At 38.5% G+C, this 21,823-nt stretch overlaps 1 protein-coding gene and 1 long non-coding RNA gene across 3 annotated transcripts in view; one reads left to right on the top strand and one right to left on the bottom strand.

Moving 5' to 3' along the window:
* Positions 1 to 21,823, top strand: part of LOC149531691 (Major facilitator superfamily protein) — an 84,685-nt gene that overhangs the window by 15,024 nt on the left and 47,838 nt on the right. For both annotated transcript variants that reach the window (XM_089811062.1, XM_089811064.1), the window contains exons 4-5: positions 1,670 to 1,792; positions 1,905 to 2,095. In XM_089811062.1, the coding sequence (XP_089667188.1) occupies positions 1,670 to 1,792; positions 1,905 to 2,095 (314 nt within the window). The remainder of the gene's footprint in view (positions 1 to 1,669; positions 1,793 to 1,904; positions 2,096 to 21,823) is intronic.
* The window catches only part of LOC149531692 (uncharacterized), a 34,398-nt gene continuing 31,155 nt past the window's right edge, over positions 18,581 to 21,823 (bottom strand). The window contains exon 3 of the long non-coding RNA XR_016359070.1: positions 18,581 to 18,624. This is a non-coding gene — a long non-coding RNA (uncharacterized LOC149531692). The remainder of the gene's footprint in view (positions 18,625 to 21,823) is intronic.

Raw genomic sequence — 21,823 nt, 5'->3', positions numbered from 1 at the left:
TTTCTATGGTTATGTGCATCTTAATCTTTCATCACACTAACCAGACCTGGGCCAAATATCCAAGTCTTATTTATGAAAACTTTGTTGAAAAGTATAAAACATATTTAGTGGCATTCAAGTCTTATTTCCCCTCTTGTTTTCACATGCAAATTCAAGACATTAATGAAGAGTCGAGAACATGTTCAGTTTTGTCCTAGTCTTATTTTCATTCTGGCCCTTACATATAAACTTGCACCACAAACACACTCAATACATGTGTTGATTTGACTGTGACCAGCTCTTATATTTTCTCTCTCGCACGGGTTGCCTATTTGCATCTAATTTGAGGTTATGAATAGCCATCTAGGGCCTCCCAGTGTCTGGCTTCACAGTGTGTGCTATTGCACTCAAGCTCCTCTGTGCTGGAACTTCCATTTGTATCCCATCTCAAACATTTTACTGAGGAGAATTTTTTGAGACACAATTCTATTCATTCAGTGTGAAAATCATTGTCTTGGAATTGTGGTATAAGTCAGTACTATTCTGTTATTTCCTTAGTAGGATGTCATCTGTGTGCTTCATGTTCTTAAGCTGCATCCATTGCATTTAGCTCTTGTTGGTTGTTTGGTCCATAAAAATTGGTCTCTCCATTCAAAGGTTGCATGCATTTTGTCTTAGAGGTTTATTTTATGCTGTGATAAATATTAGCAATGATAGTTTTTCTATTTCATTTTACTAAGTCCAGATCATCTCTAGAAAACCATGTCTTGTTATGCTTTTTATACACACTGCAAATCGTCCTTCTGCCTTTCATTTTTAGTGGCTCTTCACATCCTCGTATTCAATCTTAGGATTCTCAGAGAACCAGTTCACAACATGTGATCTTGCAGAAGGGGTATCTCAAACCCCACAATCTCCCTTTTTTGTTCTGATCATTTTCATTCAATTACAGTATGACCAAAGCATAAGGACTAAGGGATGTGTGCCAGATTCACGAGTGAATCTAGTCACAGAAGTATTAATATTCACAAATATGGGCTCTCGGTCATGCATAATGTTGAAAGAATAGAATGGTTTCCTGAAACAAGAGTTGCAATGCAATTGGAGTCCTGCCTATTGTCAAAACTAAGAGGGGAAGTATATTTCATAAGGGAAATAGCTGATTGCAATGTATGAAATGGTTGTTTTGCAGTAGATTGAGCTTCAATAGCGCCTGAACTATTGCTTACTTGATCTACAAACAAAGCATTGGTATATTGTCTCAAAATCTTTGATCACTGCTAATGTAATTAAAAAGCAATTTCCAGTGCTTGTGCTTGTAACACATACATCCCATAATCCTATTGTCTTAAAATTTGTGCATTGCCTCTTCCAACATACAGCACCAGAAAATAAACTATGATGTATATTCTTCGAAGTTTGAATACTTATAGATAACAGGTAGAGTTCATTATATTAGTACATAGTAACCTAAATTCAAGGTAGGTTATATTGGTTTACTACTGACCTGCGAGAACTTTTGCAGCCATGCTTTTTGCTGTCTTTAACTGCAAATACAGTGGAATGTTACCCCACTGTCAAATAATGTTAATATTGTTAATAAGATACACAATACTCCCATAGTCCATGATATTGTTTGTAAATAGTGATTTATAATCATAGTTGTTGCTGCCTTCAATTGTGAGTGCAGGCAGATAACATTCCAGAACACTCCCGTCCCTCTGCATTTGGAGTATTAACTGGGGTCGTCTCATCTGCATTTGTTGCTGGGCTAGTTACTGCACGGTTTCTTCCCGAGTATTTAATTTTCCAGGCATGTTAAGAAGAATTCTTTTTTACAGTCGAGCACTTTCTATTTTGTTAAAAGCTCTAGTACATATCTTGTGTCTTACGTCTGCCCTGATATAACTGCAATTTGTACTTAGGTGGCAACTATTCTAGCAGCATCTGCTGCCATATATTTGAAAGTTTTTCTAGTTGAGCCAAATCTAAAGTCAACTTGCCTGCCTGGAAGTAAGCCAGTTTCCTATACAAAATCACCAAGTTTCTGGTCCCGACCAAGGCTTCTACGGAGTACATCATCTATACAAGACACTGCAAAATTGTTCAAGAGAAGGTCAGTTTTTCTAAATTACTATCTAGTTCACAAATATCTCTCTTTGGCCTTAGCATGTTATCAAGATTGTTAACCGGTATATTGTTCTGTATTTCTAGGAAATCTTGTGCAGTTGCATCGTAACTGTTAAAAAGTTATTTAAAGATCACCCTTGTATAAAATTATTCATTAAAGGAGACCATTCCTTACTAAAACAATTGAGAAAGGTTGGTGTCTCTTGGCTATAAATTCATGGACTGATAGTTAAATTGGTGAAAGTACTATTATATTTTCTTACGTGTTTAGATGGAAAACAAACCAAGATGTATTTGAATTTTAAACCATGGCTGAGAAACTTTGCAACATGTCAGAAACAATTTATTGATTGGTTCTCAGAAGCAATCTGCTTTTTGAAATTTTCTTTTGTATTGTGTTGAAAGCCTGAATTTTTTCACAGTAATCCATTAATTGAGTATTCTCTATTTGTTTAAACACTAATCCAATTATTATGTTTTCTTATGTGTTTCATTTGAAGATAAACTACAATGTATCTGACTATTGAAGTATGGCTGAGAAACTTTGCAACATGCCAGAAACAATGTATTGATTGGTTCTCAGAAGCTGTCTTCTTTTTGAGATTTTCTTTTGTAGTGTTGAAAGCCGGGAATTTCCCACAGTAATCCGCTTGTTAGGTATTGTCAATTTGTAGTAGGTATTGCATATTCGATAAAGCTACATCACTATTCCAAGCAAGAGAAATGTAAATTGCTACGTACCCCAGGGACACGTCCCCGCCTGAAAAGCCGAGGTTTTTGAGGCAGGGATGTCCCTAGGACCGGGGGACGAGTATGGGATGTCCCCCCGCTGTCCCCTATTAGGCAAAATATGCAGGAGATGTCCCCGGTACTTGGGAACTTTTGGGAGAAAAAAGGAGACGACCAGTCATCCCTAGTACAAAAAGGGGACATCAAGAAATCCCCTGACCATACCGAGGACAGCCAGCCGTCCCCCTTCTTTGTGAAGCTTTAAAAAAATTTAAAACAAAAAAAATTATTTTGTTTGTCCCTACTTGGTCGTCCAGCAGGCCCTACCCCTCCAAATGCCCTAAAAGGTCAAAAACGACCACATTGTGGTTGTTTTGACATTTGTTTGGTTTTGCTTGAAGTTGGAGTCTGTTACAGCTTGTGGTTTTCATTTTGCAAGAAGAGGAGGTGATTTTTTTTGCTTCCTTGGTGGCAGAGGAAGAATAGGAGAAGCAGTCTGCTTCATTTTTCTATATTTTGTTTTCTATGTTGAACTTGAACATGATGATGAAACTTTATGGCAGCCCTCTAGCCTTTTGGCATATTTAGATTTCTAGATTTTTATGATATTTTTCATTGCTAAACTTATATTTAAATATTTTTGTTCACATATTGACAATTGAGTACTGAAATCGGTTACTATTTCCTAGATGGCATTCAGATGGCATATGTTAAGGTTCTATAATGCTTAAATGACATGTTTTGTGCTTAGTTTCATATGAATAACATGTATATTTGCAAATTTCAATGTATATTTTAAAATTTCTCTATATATATAGCCGTCCATGTTTGTCATCCCTCCCTATCCCCAAAATCGCCAAAACAATTTGCCGTCCCAAAAACTCGAGGGAACATAGGTAAATTGGTTCAACAGTTATTTATAGGAAATTCAAATCAACAAAGTAGAAAAAACAATACAACGAGAATAGATAATGAAGAAAACTTTAGAAGACTACATGATTATATAATGCTTTGTTTATCAAAATACTTGCAGGCAAAGAAGAACCTAGCAAGATGAAGCTCAAAATCTGTTAGCGTGGTTTCATGTTACAGTTGTATAGTGTTCAAAGATTGAAAATTGGAATCATCTAATAATAGTAGTTCTACATAATGCATTAGGTCCATTTCTGATCAAATGCTAGACAAATATATTTTTATTAATTCTTCACCATGAAAACTTTACACTAGTTTCTCACAACTTGTAGTCCCGTACTGGAATATAAGTATTTAACAACTCAATCTACTTAGCTCTGTTATAAGTACGACTACGTGGTTTTTATTACTCACCTCTTTCCTCGGCATCTGCAGCTACATCGGGACAAAATTCAAAGGTCCAAGGAAACACCCACTAAAGTTTTTAGGTAATGACCAACGAATAGATTGCCACAAGGAAATAACATTGAACATCTCCTTTTTCATAGAGAATATTCAAGCGGCTTTCATAGATAATTAAAGGGGTTGAAACATGCAAATTATCATCCAATGCTACATTGAGTGGCAAGATAGGAACTTTATTAAAAAAACAAATTTTTCAACCAAGTGGGCCATACATTAAGTTGTTGAGATTAGGTGTAATTCCCAAGTAGCTGAATGAATCATGCAAATCCAGCAAATTTCTGCTACTTTTTATATCAGCATAATGTGTAATATGTTGGTGAACAATTTTTCCTTCTCACAAATGGGCTATGAAAATTAAATGACAAGAAAAACTATCACCACAAATTGAGTTCTCTTGGTAGAACTCTGTGTTTTGAGGCACAGCTCCCTCCTTCAATGATAAACAATAATATCTTTTATTTCGAAAGAATTGAATGTGATGTGATCTTTTTACCAGAAAGAACTAAGGCAATGAAAACACTTTTCCATATCTATGTAAAAGTATTGCATAATTATTGATGTCTCAATGTTAAGCCAAAAGACTTATCCAATGAAAGGTTTGTATCTTAAGCAAAAGGAGATTGATTCAACTGAATAAGATTAATCTAGAACCATTTACAGAACAAAGCATACAATCATCTATCACAACCAAGAAATCATTCCTTAAGAAATGAATCAAGATTACCCAAAACCATATGATCTTAAGTAACAAATGATGTATTGCAAGAACCAAAAAGAGGGTTTTGTTTCTATTCCTTCATTCAAATAAGTGGCACCACAAAAATGGTTCAATCCAAACCTACCTTAACAACTTAAGTTCTTATAGCAGAATTCGCAGAGTATCGATACCAAAAACATTAAAAGTCTTACAATATATAGCCATGCCAGGCTTACGAAACAGTTATAAAACTAACTCCTAATGGAGTTGATAAAGTTAACTTAGAACAGAAAGAAAGTAACTTAGATAACTAGAAAATTAACTGGCTAAAGCCTTAGTTCTAAGCTAAGCACTTGTGGCATTGATTGGATTGGTTTGTTGTCCTTGTCCAATAGATGTGTTGCCTCCTACATCTTTCCATTCTTTGTAAATGTTTACTGTACAGGGTAAAAGGATACTTATTGCATGTAGTATAGCAAGATATAACACAGAACAAATACTTTATTCATATATGCAATATGCACTCCAATGCTTACAATATGATTCAGATGATTACAATGATGATCCAAAGTCCCTTTCGGATGGTGTACATATACTTTCCCGAAGGGATGACTCAACTATCACGCGCCTGTTCGGATACTATTCTACCCATTGGCTACAATACAGAATTTACCAACATCATCCCCCCCAAAAAGTAAAGTCGTCTCCAAACGACAATACAAAAAAACTCAAAAATAAACAATTAATTACATCAATGTATAGATACTAAGCAAAGGGATGCATCCCTAGCGTAGTGGTCGTTCATACCCTCAGTTCGTTCAGCTCTACTTGTAGCTTGTAGACTTGCTCCTTCCGAACTTTCAATTCCACTTCTGCCTCCCTCTAAAGCTCTAAAGCTGACTGCATCATCCCAACAATCTCTCCCAACTCTTTCTCCTTCTCATCCACTATTCGCTCCTTCTCTGCTACTAATTGTTCCTTCTCTGTTGACAATTTTTAGCTGACTCTCTTTGGCTAACAAGGTTTCCCTCTCGGATTCCCAAGCTACCCTCTCCATGGCTAGCCTAGCAGCTGACTCCTCCTAAGCCCTCTCCACTGCTACGTGATCTACCTAGCTCCTTCAAAGGGTGTAATATGCCTCTCTGTGTATCTCCACTATCTCATGAGTCAAAGCCTATACTCGGCTCTCTATGCCAGGATCTCTCAAAATAGCCCAATTCTATCGTATCTCTGCAGTCTTTACATACAGCCATCCTCATTCCTCAAAACAGACTATAAAGGCAACCGAGCATCCTAATTTCATGAAGGATACTACTCCCTCGAGCTCTTTTACTATCGAGTCTAAAGCTTGTATCTTTGTTGAGGTCATTGCCTAGTGAGCTCGAGTCACTAGAGCTACTACATCAATGAAGAATGCTTCTCTCATCCTTGACTCTAGAGCTATTGGATGCTGCTGCACATGCTATGTGGTAGTCCCTTATCTTGTGTTGGCTCCTCCACCTATCTCTGCAAAGGGTTTTCCTCCAGAGTTGCTTCTCATGTAGGTGTTTGCATGTATGCCACTCGAAGCGCTGGGGTACGGTGGAATTGCATACTCAAGTATGTGCTCAACTTTTGAGTTATGCTCTCTCTGTCTTGCTCAAGTGATGCTAACAATGTTGTATCCACCATAACCACTGCATCTAAACCCACTATGTCCAATTAGACATCCGGCGCCCTCAAACCCTGGCTTGTCAGTATCTCCATTACTCCTACCTCAGTATCCATCTCTACATCTGGTGCAAGTACCTCAACCCCAACCTCTGGTAAAGCCTCACAAGTAGGCTCCATCATTACCTCTGAAATGGCTATCTTCGTTGGTGTTGGATGTGCCTCTGCTAATGCCTCAGGAATAGCTCGTCTCTGCTCGTGCTTTTGTGGTAGATTGAATTGCAATTGAAGCTGACGTCATCACTACTGGCTACCTAAACTGACCAAACCCCAGAATACCATGAATACCTACGGGAGCCAAATGTGTCATAGTTGAAAGTGCAAGTCGTGGGAATCACAACGGTGTAGCTATAATTACCTCTACCTCCTCATCATCTTCCTCCTCCCCATCAGTCCCACTTTCCTCCGAAGAAGTCTCCTCTTGACCCCTGTTAGTGTTTCCATCATCTGGTCTTGGTCATTTCTGTCTGATGGTCTTGGTGCCAAGTGTATCAAGATGTCTCCACTGCATAATCGAGGGTTCGCCTGGCACGAGTGCTCCCAGTTTGGCCTCTAATGCATCGTTGGGGATCATTCGCATTGTTGCCTCCAAGAATAGGCCGATGGCATAATGCGACATGTAGAATTTTGTGTTGTAACGTCATGAATTCACACATCCATTCGGCCAACAATGCAGCCTAGTCATATACCCTACCATGCAGAATCTCGTTCATCATTGCTACATGTGGGAAGGAAATGTCTGAGACGCGGCTAGAGCCTATGAGGCGACTCTTCACCACGTCCATCAGACAGCGCCAGTGACCTTCCTACACATTGGATTTCTTCCACCCTCTACCCCTCAATGTGTCTGTGAGAGCTTCCAGTTCTGCTTGCATCAAATCCCCACATACGAGTTGTATCAACTATGTTTTTACTTCTCGGCTCAACTTTTTACGTTTGCTATCTATCTTCCTTCCCCCTTGTGCATAGCTAGGTACCCCGAATACCCATGTGGAGTCAGGCGGTTTGAATGATACCACCAAGTTGCAACCAAGGTACTCAAACATATTGGTTCGAGAGAACCTATCATACATTTCTATCATGATGCATAGAAACCATTCGTAATCTCTGATACCGAATACAGGCATTTGTATTACCCACTCAACCTGTGCCTTCCGAAGGTTGGCCTTTACCGGATGGTTATCAGGTGCCTCTTGCCACCACTTTCGGCATTCTACTCCATTCAATCCTTCGAATGCAACATTCTATGCTTAAGGAATATCTGTCGCAGTCGACTGTGTTGGTTGCTTCACTTTCCTTTTGCTTGGTCTTGTATTGGTTCCTCCTACTATACGAACTCTGGATGGCAATGTCTTCACATCCCTGTTCATGGCTGCAGTTCTCACTAAATCCTCTTCTAATTTCTTTTTCCAAGCTCTCTTACTGGTTGAATGAATAGCTGTCACCTTTTTGTCGTTTTTCTCGAATAAAACAAAATCCATTAGGTTAGTTACTTCCTTCTGTACAATTTTATTTTAAAGTTCTCCTATCCTTGGCATCCATACAGATTTGTACAACTCCTTTACTCTGAATTTGCCTTGCTCCACTGTTCTATAGCTATAGTATTCCCTTCTTCAAAGATTGTACGGCCCTTGCTTCCTGAAGAGTACGACTCCTTCCTCCTAAATGCTCTGGTATAGCCTCTGAAGGGTGACTTTATTACTATTCCTTTGTCAATGCGGCTTCTATGAATTAGCAGATGGCCTTCATATGTACCGTACAACCTATTTTATATCACAACTTACTTTGTACAGCATACAGCTACTCGATGCAATGCCTTTGTAGCAATTTTGTCCATATGATACAATGTTTGGGCGATACTCTGTCTTTATAATTGCTTATTGTACAGTCGTACAGTATCCTAGGTGGGCCACACAGTGCTCTCCAAGGTTGCCGTACAAACCACCATACGACACTTTTGCTTCTCCTTGTACCGTATTGTAATTTGTTCTGCTTTTCTAGATGGCCCAGACTGTACTTGATCTCCTCTACCTTTCAAGGACCATACGATTGAGTGTCTTACGATGTCAATGTCCTCTCTTCTTAGTCTTTCATTTGGCCCATATGATGGTGCCTCCACCCTCTTGTTTGCCTCGCCGTACGATGATCACTTTGCCTTGCTATACATAATCACCATACGATACTATTATTTGTCCTTTGTTTTGGTCGTAGGTGTCTCTATTGGTCTCCTCTATGTGATTTTGTTCTTCCTTTGCTCTCAGGTGGCCATACGCTCCTCTTTTTCCTTGTTGTGCAATGGTTATTTCGTACTCTTTTAGCAATTTATCCCCTCCTTGGCTATATGGTTCTGCTTGATGTTAACCATACTTCCTTTTGTTGTACGGTCTAACGGCTAAGTTTCTTCCTTACACATAGCCATACGGCTAAGTCTCTTTCCTACACATGGCTATACAATCAGAGTTCTTTGTAACTTGCCCGTGACTTTATTGTGTCCATATGGTCACTTTAATACTCATTTACTAATCCTGTTCTTTATTACTTGATTACTTCTAGATCCGTCTTAAAAAATATGTTCAACTTTATATTTTATCTACATTTACTTATCTTACATATATACATTATTTACTATTGTTATTCTCTCTCAGTTTTTCGTCGACAGAGGAACATTTCTTTTATGATAGATTTTAACTTCGACCCGTTCAGCACGTCAAATACTTCCTGTCTAGCGTCCATAACTTGATTGCCCCATTATTGCCAAATTCTCGTGTCTTGTGTAGTCCGACACATTTAGCTTTGAATTTTCCTCGTCTGATCTCATTCCGCCCATTATACTTCAAACCTAATTGGCTCGATTAAAATTTATTCAATTTCAAGTGCTTGTCATGCCATACCTTTCGCCTGTTTTATGTAACTTTTGTGGCCCATTACGCCTACAATCGTCGTTCATCCAGTTTATTCAAGTTATACAATCTCTCCCTTAGGCTTTCCATGTCACCTAGTTTGTTCTCGATGGCAATCCTTAAACTCGGTACCATGAGTTCCATCGGTACCACGGCCTCCTGTCTGTACATTAACTGAAATGGAGTGTGTTCGATTGTTACCTTATATGAAGTGCGGTACACTCAATGCTGATGGTAAGCTTTCTTCCCAATCTTCTCCCTCCACTGCACCAGATTTATAAATCACTCTAACCAGGACCTTATTCGTGGCTTCAGCGTGTTCATTGGCTCTCGGATAGTACAAGCTCGATAGTGAATGATAAATTTTGAATTTGGTAGTGAGCAATCGGATGACATGATTAACAAAGTGTCCTCCTTGGTTGCTTGTCAACTGCAATGGAATCTCGTATCTGGTGATGATTTTCTCATAGATAAATCTCACTGTGCTCACTATAGAGTTGTTCGGTAGTGCGCATGCCTCCACTCACTTGGTCAGATACTTTGTCGCCACCATGATGTACTTGCACCATCTAGTTTTGCTTACCTTCAAGGGTCCAACAAAGTCCAATCCCCATCTTTCAAAAAGCTCTTGCATATGCGAAGGGTTCAAAGGCATGAAGTCCCTTTTCAACGGTTTTCCAGCTCGCTGACATGTGTCACATGCAACAACTCACTCTTTGGCGTTGTTGTATATGGTTGGCCACCATAACCCTGCCAAAAGTATCTTCCACACAGTTGTGTCTGGCTCCATGTGTCCTCCTCCTAGTCCCTCATGTGCTTCCTTCAATACCTTCAAAATTTCCTCTTCCAAAATGCATAGCCTTAGAATATGATCAAGTGCCACTTTGTAAAGTAGCTCGTTGATCAACTGAAATGTCTAGCTCCTTAGCACCAATTTCCTTCTCTCATTTGGCGGCATCTCACTAGGAAACTGTCCCATCGATAGATACTCCCCGATACATGCATACCAGGATCACAATACTACAATGTGAAATAGTTGTGCGTCAGGAAAAATCATCATTCACTCCCTCCGGTGGCTCTCCAAACTTTATCCTCGACAAGTGGTCTGCGCTTACATGACTTTCCCTAGCTGCACCACAATCTTGAATATGAACTCCTGCAATAATAATAACCATTGACTTATTCTTCCCTGAATAATTGGCTTATTTACTAGATATAGCAGTGCCTAATGATCTACATAGAATACAAATAGCATCGTCAACAAATAATGTCTAAAGTTTTGCACTGTGTACACCATCCCTAGCACCTCTCGCTCCATCATACTATGTTTTTTCTTCACCTTAGATAATAATCTAATTGCAAAATACACCGGATGGTCCAATCCATGGTCACCTATCTATGCTAGTGTTTTTCCAATCACATAATTCAATGCATCCACATGAACATGAAATTCCTTATCCTAGTTCGAATAGGCTAGGATCGGTGCTGTGGCCAACCTTGTCTTCAATCCATCAAAGGCTTCATTCTACTCTGCTTCCCATTTATAAGGTTCACCCTTGCAGGTGAGTTTGTCTAGCGAGTAGGAAATCTTTGCAAAGTTCTTGATAAACCTTCGGTAATATCCAATGTGTACGAGAAATGATTTTACTTCAGATATATCCGTCGATGGTGGCACATCAAAAATTACTCAAACCTTGTCTGGATCCATCTTCAGCCCTACTTTGCAGACTGTGTCCTAGTAACTTCCCTTGTGGTACCATGAACCTGCACTTCTTCAAATTCAGTGCCAATCATGCCCATCTACACCTCTCCATTTATTCTTCAAGTATTGTTATATGTTTATCCTTTGCGCTAAAAATTGACCAATCATCCAAAAATGCTTTAAAGTTCCCGACAGACATTTTATCAAATATGTGTAGGATAATTCTCTAAAATGTTGCCAGAGCATTGCATAGTCCGAACGACATCGTGTTGTAGGTGTATATTCCATCTTCCACAATGAATGTTGTTTTTAATCTATCCTCTTCGGCGATGGATATCTGGTTGTACCCCAAGAACCTATCCATGAATGAATAAATCTCATGCCCCGCAATTCCTCCAGAATGCTATCCGTGAATGGTATCAGAACTGGATCTTTGATTGTTACCGCATTTAGGCATCAAAAGTCTATGCATATTCTTATCTGCATGGTGTCCTTTTTCAGAGATATCACAATTGGTGATATCCACTCACTTGTCTACACTCTAAAAATAATTCTTGCTTCCAGGATCCAATCGACCTCATCCGTGACCTGTGCTGCATAATTTTTTTTCATCCAGTATGACCGCTTCCATATGGGTACTGCACCTTTTATCAACGGTATCCAATGGACACATAGTTAAGGTGGCACTCCTTTTAAATCTTTATACATCCAGGCAAAGACGTCCTTGTACTCCATAAATATTTTGAACGTTGCTACCTTCAGAACTGGATTCCAATCATCTCCTACAAGAATAATTTTCGAATTAGCCTCATCTCCCAAGTTCATTGTTTTCAAAGTAGGCTCTTCATACTTTATATGTTTGTCCTCACTAAAAGTGTGGGTCGGTGTCTCATCCACATGCCCTTCTCCCTCTTTTATTTTGCTATACTCTTTCGGAAACTCGTTCCCTTCTTTTTCCTCCTAGACACCCAACATGTTACAGCTCGGGAAAAGTTCGTAATCCTCCATCTACCAATGAAGTAGACCATTCACGAAATCTAGGTTGTCATCATTCGACCCTCCTGATCTCAATACTCCTTCGTTTGGTTCCATTCTCTTCTTTCCTTCATCATCACTTTCACCTTCACCTTCAAAATCTAACGATGTTGCCTCCTCACCTACCATCTATGTGTGCAGGTCAATTATGAATCTTCTACCTCCACATTACATGGATAGGGTATTTCGTTTTCAATCATGTTTCACTTTTGCTTGCACCAACCTACCCTGTCCAAGGATAGCATCATACCCTTTTCTTTTTAGTAGAATAACCACAAAATCTAATAAAAATGGTTGCATTCCAATAGTTACCGACTGTACCATCAAGGTTCACAACGGTTTGATTCCTAGCTGATCCACCGTGAATAACTGGAATGTAGGTGTCCACAACGTAGGTTGTCTCAACTTTTTCCATATATCCTCTCGTAACACATTCACGCTTAACCCTCCATCCACAATTGTGTCTGTAAGTACTGTCCCGAGGATACCCATCTCAACAACTGCTAGATGCCTTCATGTCATGAGTGCCAGTAGCATTGGGTCTGCTGCAGTCATTCCACTACCGTCCTTTCCTATTTCCGTCATTGCTTTCAAAAGTGGTCATATTTAGAATCGTCATCCATAACTAAGGCATTGTAAGGTCATTTAATTTTATAGGAACTTCTATCTGCATTACCTACCTTATCATGTTTTGTTCTGCCAGGTTCCTCTTCGAGGTGTCGGCAGTGTCTTTTGCTTGCAACTTTCATATTTCCATTTGTTTCTCCAACTCCGTTTGTGCTTGTTGCAACCTCTTCTTTTCTTCCTCCGCATCAGGGTACTTTGCCTTCTTAGCTTGCTCACGTGTAATGGCTAGTGTTTCCTCATTACATGTTTCGATGCTTAATAAATTCATGCCCTGTTTCGAGCATTTCGAATATTCATGGTCTCCTGGACCACACCATCTACATAATAGTTGCGGCATCTCCTTGGTACAATCTCTGGCGAAGTGCCCCTAGAGGTTGCTCACATAGCACTGTATCATCGGTCGTCCACTTGCATCGTACTGTATTCGACTCCGGGCTCCATTATTATTATTACCACTCCTTCCACACCAGTTATTGTTGTGATATCCTCCTGAGATTGCATTGTTGTTCGTGTTTGTTCCGGTGGACACTTCCTACATTAGTAACACTTGCTAGTGTCCTTTTGATTTCATATTAAATGGGCATTCCTTTATGGAATGTCCCGCAACCTGGCAGATATCACAGAATTGTTTTTTCGGGCATAAGCCCTTTTTGTGGCCTTCCTCCTTACAATTCGTACACCACAATTCCCCTTTCACTAAGTTAGGATTCTTTTTCAAGTTCTAAATTCCTTCATAATTCATAGCATATCCTTCTACAACACTCAAACTTTCTTGCTTGATTCCTCATCACTGCTACTACTTTCGAACGATGAATCATTTGAGTCTGACGATTTGTGCTTCTTCTTCTTGCTTTTTTTTTGCTCACTCTCCAAATCCATTGCTCAATTATATGCATCTGCATACGATGCTAGAAGTACAATCTTCATTTTTTCTTCAGAGTCGGCTGTAGCCCCTCAACAAACCATCACTTCTTTAATCCGTCAACCGATGGGCTCTCCGTCTTTCCCACCAACTCTTTTAGCCTTCTTGCATAGACACGGATCATTTCATTCTTTCCCTGGTTTGTGTTGTATATTTCTACTACAATTTCGTTATCATCCCTTAACAGTCAGAACTCTACTATGAACTCCTTCCTAACTTTTGCCCATGTAGTTAGCTCCTGAGGATCCGCGTCTGCAAACCAATCAATTGCTATGCCCCATAGGATCACTGGAAACTGTCGGACCCAATCATCCTCATCCATTACACCAATTGTTGTCCATATTGTTTCACATGTCTTACAGTGTCTAAACGGATCTGTTGTCCCATCACCATTGAACTTCAACAATTTTTCCTTCAATCTCGCCATTACTACTTTTTTTTGATTCTGTGGTACCTGTTATGTACGCACGCTATTGTGAGCACCTGCATTGTTCTGAGCAGCTACATTGTTCTACACAACCGCGCTACTTCGAACAACCATCCTACTTCCAACAACCATGTTACCTGGTGAGAAAAGATCTTTCGCAAGCAAAATTGATTGATTCTCTACCTATATCTGTTCATCGGGTGTATCGAGAACGAAGAGTTCACTCCACACTTGTGCTCCTTCAGCACTTCGAGCTATGCGAGTTACTTCCCTTCCGTTCGGATTCTCTACCCTCAGCATATACAAGTTGAGGAACTCCTCCCTTGTCTCTTCCACCAAATTCAATCGCTGTCAAGTCTCTTCTACCAATTCCTCGGCACTCCTCGATCTACTAGGTGAATGCACTCCCTCCATCTGTGCTCCTTCACCCTAGTGGTGTCCGTTGGCAATCTACTGAAGCTTCTGTCTGCACTCCGCCTATTGTGCTAAAATTAAAACTTCTTGTGCTATGTGTATTTCATCCTTATCTTTTATCTTATTCCTATCCTTGTTAAGAAAATTCAGCATTAATCTTCATAACACTCCTTTCATTCCAAGTTCGACTAGCAACGATACCAAATGTTTACTGTACTGGATAAAAGGATACTTATCGCATGTAGTATAGCAAGATATAACACAAAACAAATACTTTTTATTCATATATGCAATATGCACTCCAATGCTTACAATATGATTTAGATGATTATAATGATGATCCAAAGTCCCTTCCGGATAGTGTACATATACTTTCTCAAAGGGGTGACTTAACCGTCATAGCGCCCGTTTGGATACTATTCTACCTATCAGCTGCAATATAGAATTTACCGACAACAGTAAGCAACTTTGAAGTCAACTATCTCTTTCTATTGTGGAATTCCCAATTGTTTTGTCCTCAGCTGCTAGATAGTGATAACTTGACGAGCATGTTCCAACTTTTTATTTTGCATGACCAGGTGACCATTGTTGATTATGATCATTGAATTTGTTCAGGCGATGATGGTGAAATTCACAACAGAAACTTCCTTGGTGTCCTTCAGAGCTTGTAACTTATCTTGACAAGCTACCTCAATTTCTTTTCGATTCTTATTAGGTGGGTCTTTATTGCCCAAGATTTCAACATCAATGCATTTCATGTCATTGTCTAGAATCTGCTTCAAACAATCTAGCTATTTAACAAGTTTTGAGCATTCATCCAGGCATTGTTCAATAACCATGTTCCTCCGTTCCAGGTTGGTTCTAGAAACATACAAGTAGTTTACGTCTATGCCAAAGTTCTATTTCTCTATTAGAAACTTATCCATCCCATACTTCTGGACTTCAGTGATTTGAGCTATAACATCATCCCATTTTTCCTTTTCTTCGGTCTAGGCTCCAAGCTTTGATTCCAAATTGATCATCATTTGTGTAGCTTTTATCTTTGTTTCAGCTAAGCAGAAAATGTAGCTAACCTCACAGGAAACCACAAGATTCAAGCCATTCATCAAATGCCTAAGAGACTGACCTAACCCTTTTCACTTGATCGATGAATTGTTGATTAGCTGGGGAAGTCACATCAACCATGGAGATGGCTTGCGGTTGACAGTCCACTTCAGCATTCTATAAGGTGTGAATATATTCTGCCAGCAAACAGATAGATTGTTTCAATTCTTTCTTCCCCTTCCAATCTTTCCAGATGCAGCTGGTGACCCTAGCATGTCCTACATCCAGTATTTTCATATCTACAACTTTGGAGGCTAGTCCGAGAACCTTTTTCTCTACAGTGCAATCCTGGGGTGCGATGTTATCCGGAGTTTTATCTTCATAAGGTTTATATACATCAGCAACCTAGCACCCTGTCTGCTCATCAACCTCTAGTATGGTTTCTATCTTTGGTTTTTGGCTTTAGGCGTTTTTCCCAAACACTTCCTGACCATATCCTCCACTGAGATGCTTACTGGCACTATACTTATTTTCTTGTTTACTGACAAGTCAAATCAATTCGGCACAAGAGTAGTACCCTTGGATGAAGGAGTTTGTAAAACATGGGAGGCAATGTTAGTAATCATTGAACCTAGAGCATTGACATCACCTACTATCTACTGACCACCCCGATCCATGACTTTTTGTATTCCTTCTCCAAAAGATTCATCAACAACTTCAACTTCAACTTCAACTGGGTTTGTAATAGTATCTTCCACAATAGCTCTTTGGGCATTTTCTTTCTTGGTGTGAGAGCGGGTCCGCCTTGCTAAACTTGAAGGTTGAACTGAACTTTGAACACTGGGTTCAACTTCAGCTTTAAGGTTCAAAATATCTGTAGGGGAAAAGGTGACACCTTTATCAGTACTACAAAAAGGCAGAGGTGAATTAGAGTGGATGAAAGCCTCTTGTGAAGGTTGCCTTGAATCTCCCATCTTAGACTTCCTTTCCTCTTTTAGCCAATTTTTAGTTCTACAGGTCATCTTTCTCAGGTGAATCCTAATCTATTTTTGGCAAGGGAAAAGCTTTGACTTGAGCTATATAGAAAGGGTTGACCACTTCTTCGTCTTTATCTTCTTTCACACTTTTCATGTTCATATGGAGTTTATACTCCTTTATTTCCTTCAAAGTGAGCCTAGACCACCATCTCTTCCTTACCTCATAGTCATCTTCACAGTCGGCCCAAAAATCTTCTAAATGAGAAGCATGTGAGAATGAAGGATGCAGCTCAAACAGAGTTGAGCAAAATCTTTGCTATCAAAGCTACGACGAGCAGTATAGCTTCTAGATTCATTGTTTTTTATTCTAGGTCAAAAGCTTCTTGGATAGTTTTGCACCAATAATGACCAAGTTCTATGGGAAAAGTAGAACCAAAACCCCTCCTAACCTTGCAACTTTTGTCAACTTCTACTACCTATCTACAGACTTCGATCAGAACATAATGTTCTAAGCAATACCTAGGCAATTTAAGGGAGCCCCCTTCAAATCCACCAACTCGAATGTATGTATATTTAGAAAACTGTAAAGAAACTACCATAGATGGATATGAATTGTGTTGCCTCTTCGACCAATCTCTTTTGTTCTTTTCCTTGTAGTTCAAAACACTAATTTAGCAAGTTAAGTATCCTGCACCCTCTTGAAATTACCCTAATTCTTTTCTTTATGTAAGGAAGGGAAATAGTCATATATGGGCATGTTGTTTACCCATAAGGCATGAGGCAATCCAACCCATTCTTTGCAACATGCCAAGATGTAGAACAAGTACGAGCTCATGTAAAAACCAAAAACTCCAAATACTTGGGAAAGCTCATCATGCGATTAGTCTGCTATGATTTCTACCTAGTCAATACGCTTCCCATCACTTAGGATGGTTTGGACAAAGAAATAAATCCAATTTTCCTAGTGGAAAGCATGCTTCTTTCCTTTAACCCTGTTCAAAAGGGTAATTACATCTTTTATTTCAAGTATCATGTGTTCTCTTCTTACGAGATGAGGAATGCGAGAACCTCCTTTCTCCGGTTTGAGTAACCAATTTTTGGCAATGGCATTATTGAAAATGTTTGGGTCTGATGCAAATTTGGTGTTTGAAAGGTCAATAGCCCAAGCTTCATATTCTTCGTGCATCGGAATCCTTAAGGCACCCATGATTGTGACCCTATTCACATACACCAAAACTTCACCTAGGTATGTTCTAATACACATTTGGGTGACATCATATCTATTCCTGCATTCTAAAACAAGCTCTGGGAAAAGAACTGCTTCTGGGAAACTTGCAGCCTGCAATAATCAACTCTTGGCTACCTTTTATACAATGGACCCAGGTTTTGGCTTTGAAAATCTAGTCAGCAACTTGCTAACTTCTTCGTCAACTAGGAAAGTGTCTTTTACTTTTGATAGAAAATTGGTAAGGGAAGTGGTAGGCTTTTCTTTAGGTAATTTTGGGCGAGACCCGGCCATAAGAGACAAATAGCTAAAACAAATCCTTTTTTAAACTAGTAAGAACAAACGAAAATGAAAAGGTCTTGTTGTTCATTTTTCACACATGTTCAAATGAAGGAATATATGCTTATTACTTTCAAAGTAATTTTCAGAAAATACATCAAAGAAAAGTATTTTATTCATTTTGAAATAATGTTCAATATTTGCATGATGGAGTAAATCATGACAGAAATTAAATGCTGAAAGTAAATTTCTCCCACACATTTGACTGTGAGAGTAGTCTCTACGTGCTGACATATATCTATACCCTACTAAAACCAATAACTAAATAAAAAGGTAAAAGGAGAAAGGATCATGGGCACCAGTCATTGCCTGTAATGACTGGTGATATGGCGTCCGACTGCATCCATCCTCTCGCTGCTCCAGACATCGCCCGTTCCGTGCTTCCAATCCCTGTATCCACAAAGCAGAGAATGGGTTAGATCCAATGGATCTAAGCAATGCTGATGACTCACTCAAATCTCATATTTACCATCCTACATGCTATTCATCTCAATAAAATACAGACGTACATCAGCAAATAGAAAGGTCGATCATGTAGAATAAAAGTATTAAAGGGACAATTCATTTTTGTTTTGAAACCTTTTGCTTATAAAAGAAGAGAGCAGGACAGGCGTAGCAGATGGAATTGATATGCATACAAATAATAGAAAATGAAACATCAAAGGGACAAACTTTTAAGTTTTGAAACTTTTGTTTCGCATATGCAAAAAAGCTACAAGTGGAGTTATTTATTACAGAAAATAACCATTTTCAGCCAGTGACAAAAAATGCGTCATAAAGGTAGTAGATGCAAGTCATAACAATGATAGAAACAAATAGTGTTCATCAGTACTAGTTTACAAAGGAGTTATCAGTCGCAGTAAAAATAAAAATACAGCATTATATGGAGCTTCAAGATTGATTTTTGAATGTGCAAAGAGAGGGCAGCAAGCCAAAACATATCAATGGAGAAATAATTGTGGAATCAACAAGGATTCAACTTGCATTTTCAAAAAATCTACAGAGCTGCTGAAGGAGATCAGAAATCATCATAATAATGTTGTCTTGCCTATAAATCAGTTACTCTGTTGGTATAATTCAAGTGATGGAAACACTGCAAAAAGAATGTATGAGACTTCTGGTGCTTACATTGTTCACCCCAATAATTCAAGATGCTTTCCTATCAAGGGTTCAAAGAAACAGGTTATACAGTTTGTCACCAAAGGCAATGTTGTCATTGTTTAAGATACGAGGCCATCAAATCAGATGATGTTGCAACACTGGTGTATACAAGTGGAACAACTGGGACTCCAAAAGGTGTCATGCTTACCCATAAGAATTTGTTGAATCAGATTATGCACCTAGGGGAGAGAGTGCCTGCTATTCCTAGAGACAGATTTCTCAGTCTTCTTCCACCATGGCATATGTATGAGCGTGCAGCAGAATATTTTACATTCGTTTGTGGGGTTGAGCAAGTATATACTAATGTGAAGAACTTGAAGGAGGATCTGAAGCGCTATCAAACAAACTATCTGGTTTCAGTACCACTTGTATATGATATACTTTATAGTGGAATTCAGAAGCAACTTTCTTCAAGTTCAAATGCAAGAAAATTTGTAGCTCTAACCTTAATCAAAATCAGCATTTTCTAAATGGAGTTCAAGAGGATATACGAGGGCAAATCTTTAGCAAGGGCAAGACACAAACAATCATTATCATTTGTTGTATCAGAGTAGCTTTTCACTAGAATTTTTGCAGCTTTATTATGGCCATTCCACTTATTAAGGAAGAAGCCCTAAATCTGAAGCAAAAAAAACCACTAGAAGAGCAAATATGTCTTCCAAATGAAGCAAAGAAATAACCAGCCGGCGACCATTAGAGGTTACCTAATTTCATCAAAAGGAAACAATGCATTTTTTCACTTTCTGCAAAACCCATATGCTAAAAGAAAGCACAGCAAGCAATCAGAAATTCATACCAGCCAAAAAAAACGCAGATTCAACTTTTGTATGATGGCAGATACTAGTTGGCTCACTAAAAAGCCATGCGTCTTGATGCCATAGAACACCGGAGCAAAAACGCTAAAAATGGCGTCCAAATAACAAGCAATGGTCAGCCTCTCAAAAAATCTGCATCTTTTATGCCCGCAGTCACAGAGGTGCCGCAACAGAGACCAAAGAAATGCAAATACACCAGTAAAAGGCTTCTAACGGCGGTATGATGCACCGAAAATAGCCTCAAAGCGAAAGAGAATTACAGATGAAATTCCATGTCGGCTAGGGTTTCACCATAACCCTATTGCATTTGGTTACTCTTGCTTTTAGAAAGAAGAAATAAAAAAACCAAATGACAAAGTAACTCGCCTTTCCTTTTATCAAATTCCTTAATGCCATTTAAGAGAATTTCGGGTCCAATTGCATATATTTAGAGGATGGAGATATTTATTTTTTGCATGGGATTATTAGAATGCATTTGCATTGTTTGAGTTAATTTTTGCATGAATATATTTCAAGTCATTATACTTTAGTTGATTCTTTTGTAATCAATTTAAAGATAATGAATATTTATGCAATTTTACTCTTAAGTCTGGACTTTACTATTATTATTATTATTTTTAATTGCATTTAAAAAATAATAATAATAATAAAACATTCATACAATAAAATAATAATGATAATAATAGTAAAGTCCAAGGGTAAAAATCATGCAAATAAATGGAGTTAAGAAAGGGAAGTTGGTATTTTTATATATGCCAAATTTCAAGGAAACAGCTGCAGTTCTTATTTTTAGAGGCCACAGTTCAGACGGAAAGTTTCAGAGTGCATTATGGAGTGATTATTGGCAGTTTGGGGGACTTTTTTACACTTTTCTTATGCATGGTTGGTGGAACTTCAGTTCGGGATATTTTGAGCATGTTTTTAGATTTTTCAGAGGTGCTTAATAATGAGTTAACTCATTATTTCGACCCAGCTTTTCTTGTTTTGAGACAGTGTATTGTTTATATATACTCCTCAGGTTTTTGAGAGGGAGGTTCAGATTTTGAGGAAGGACACTTATGTGATTTGATCCTTAAGTGTAATTTTTTTTTTTTTATGATTCTGATCCATTATGCAGATGTACTTTTTTGAGGGCCTTTGATGGAAATAAAGTTTTCATTGGAACCAATTTTGGAGTTGACAAATTTAGTTGTGTGCGTTAAGGTGATTGATGTTATTCAAATTGTGTTTTAATTATAGGCCTTTCTAAATGATGTCTTATCTTGTACCTTCTTTATCCAAATAGCTGTTCATAGGTTTTGAGTTGTGTTTAAATTATTGATGTATTCGATTTTGATCAAATTCCTTTCGTATATTTTCAAGTTCATAGACCTTTTCTTAAATTATTGATGTGAATTAGCAGATTTTCAAATAAGGTTTCTTGTGAATGTCTTGTCAAATCTTTCATTGTGTCTCAAGTATAGCAGTAATCTGTGTTATCAATTTTGGTGTATCACCTTACTTCTTTAAGTTTTCCGTGTTTTAGGTCATCTTTTTACCCTTTTCCATCTGAAAGTTTTTCACATTCCCATTAGTATAAGTAAGGTATAAGATATATTATACAGGAATCGGCC

Source organism: Cupressus sempervirens, chromosome 11, assembly GCF_028749045.1.
Source record: "Cupressus sempervirens isolate cs-2001-9-10 chromosome 11, ASM2874904v1, whole genome shotgun sequence".
In the NCBI taxonomy this organism is placed as follows: Eukaryota; Viridiplantae; Streptophyta; class Pinopsida; order Cupressales; family Cupressaceae; genus Cupressus; species Cupressus sempervirens.
Note: the sequence above shows the minus strand (reverse complement) of the source record. Positions and strands in the feature narration are given on the sequence as shown.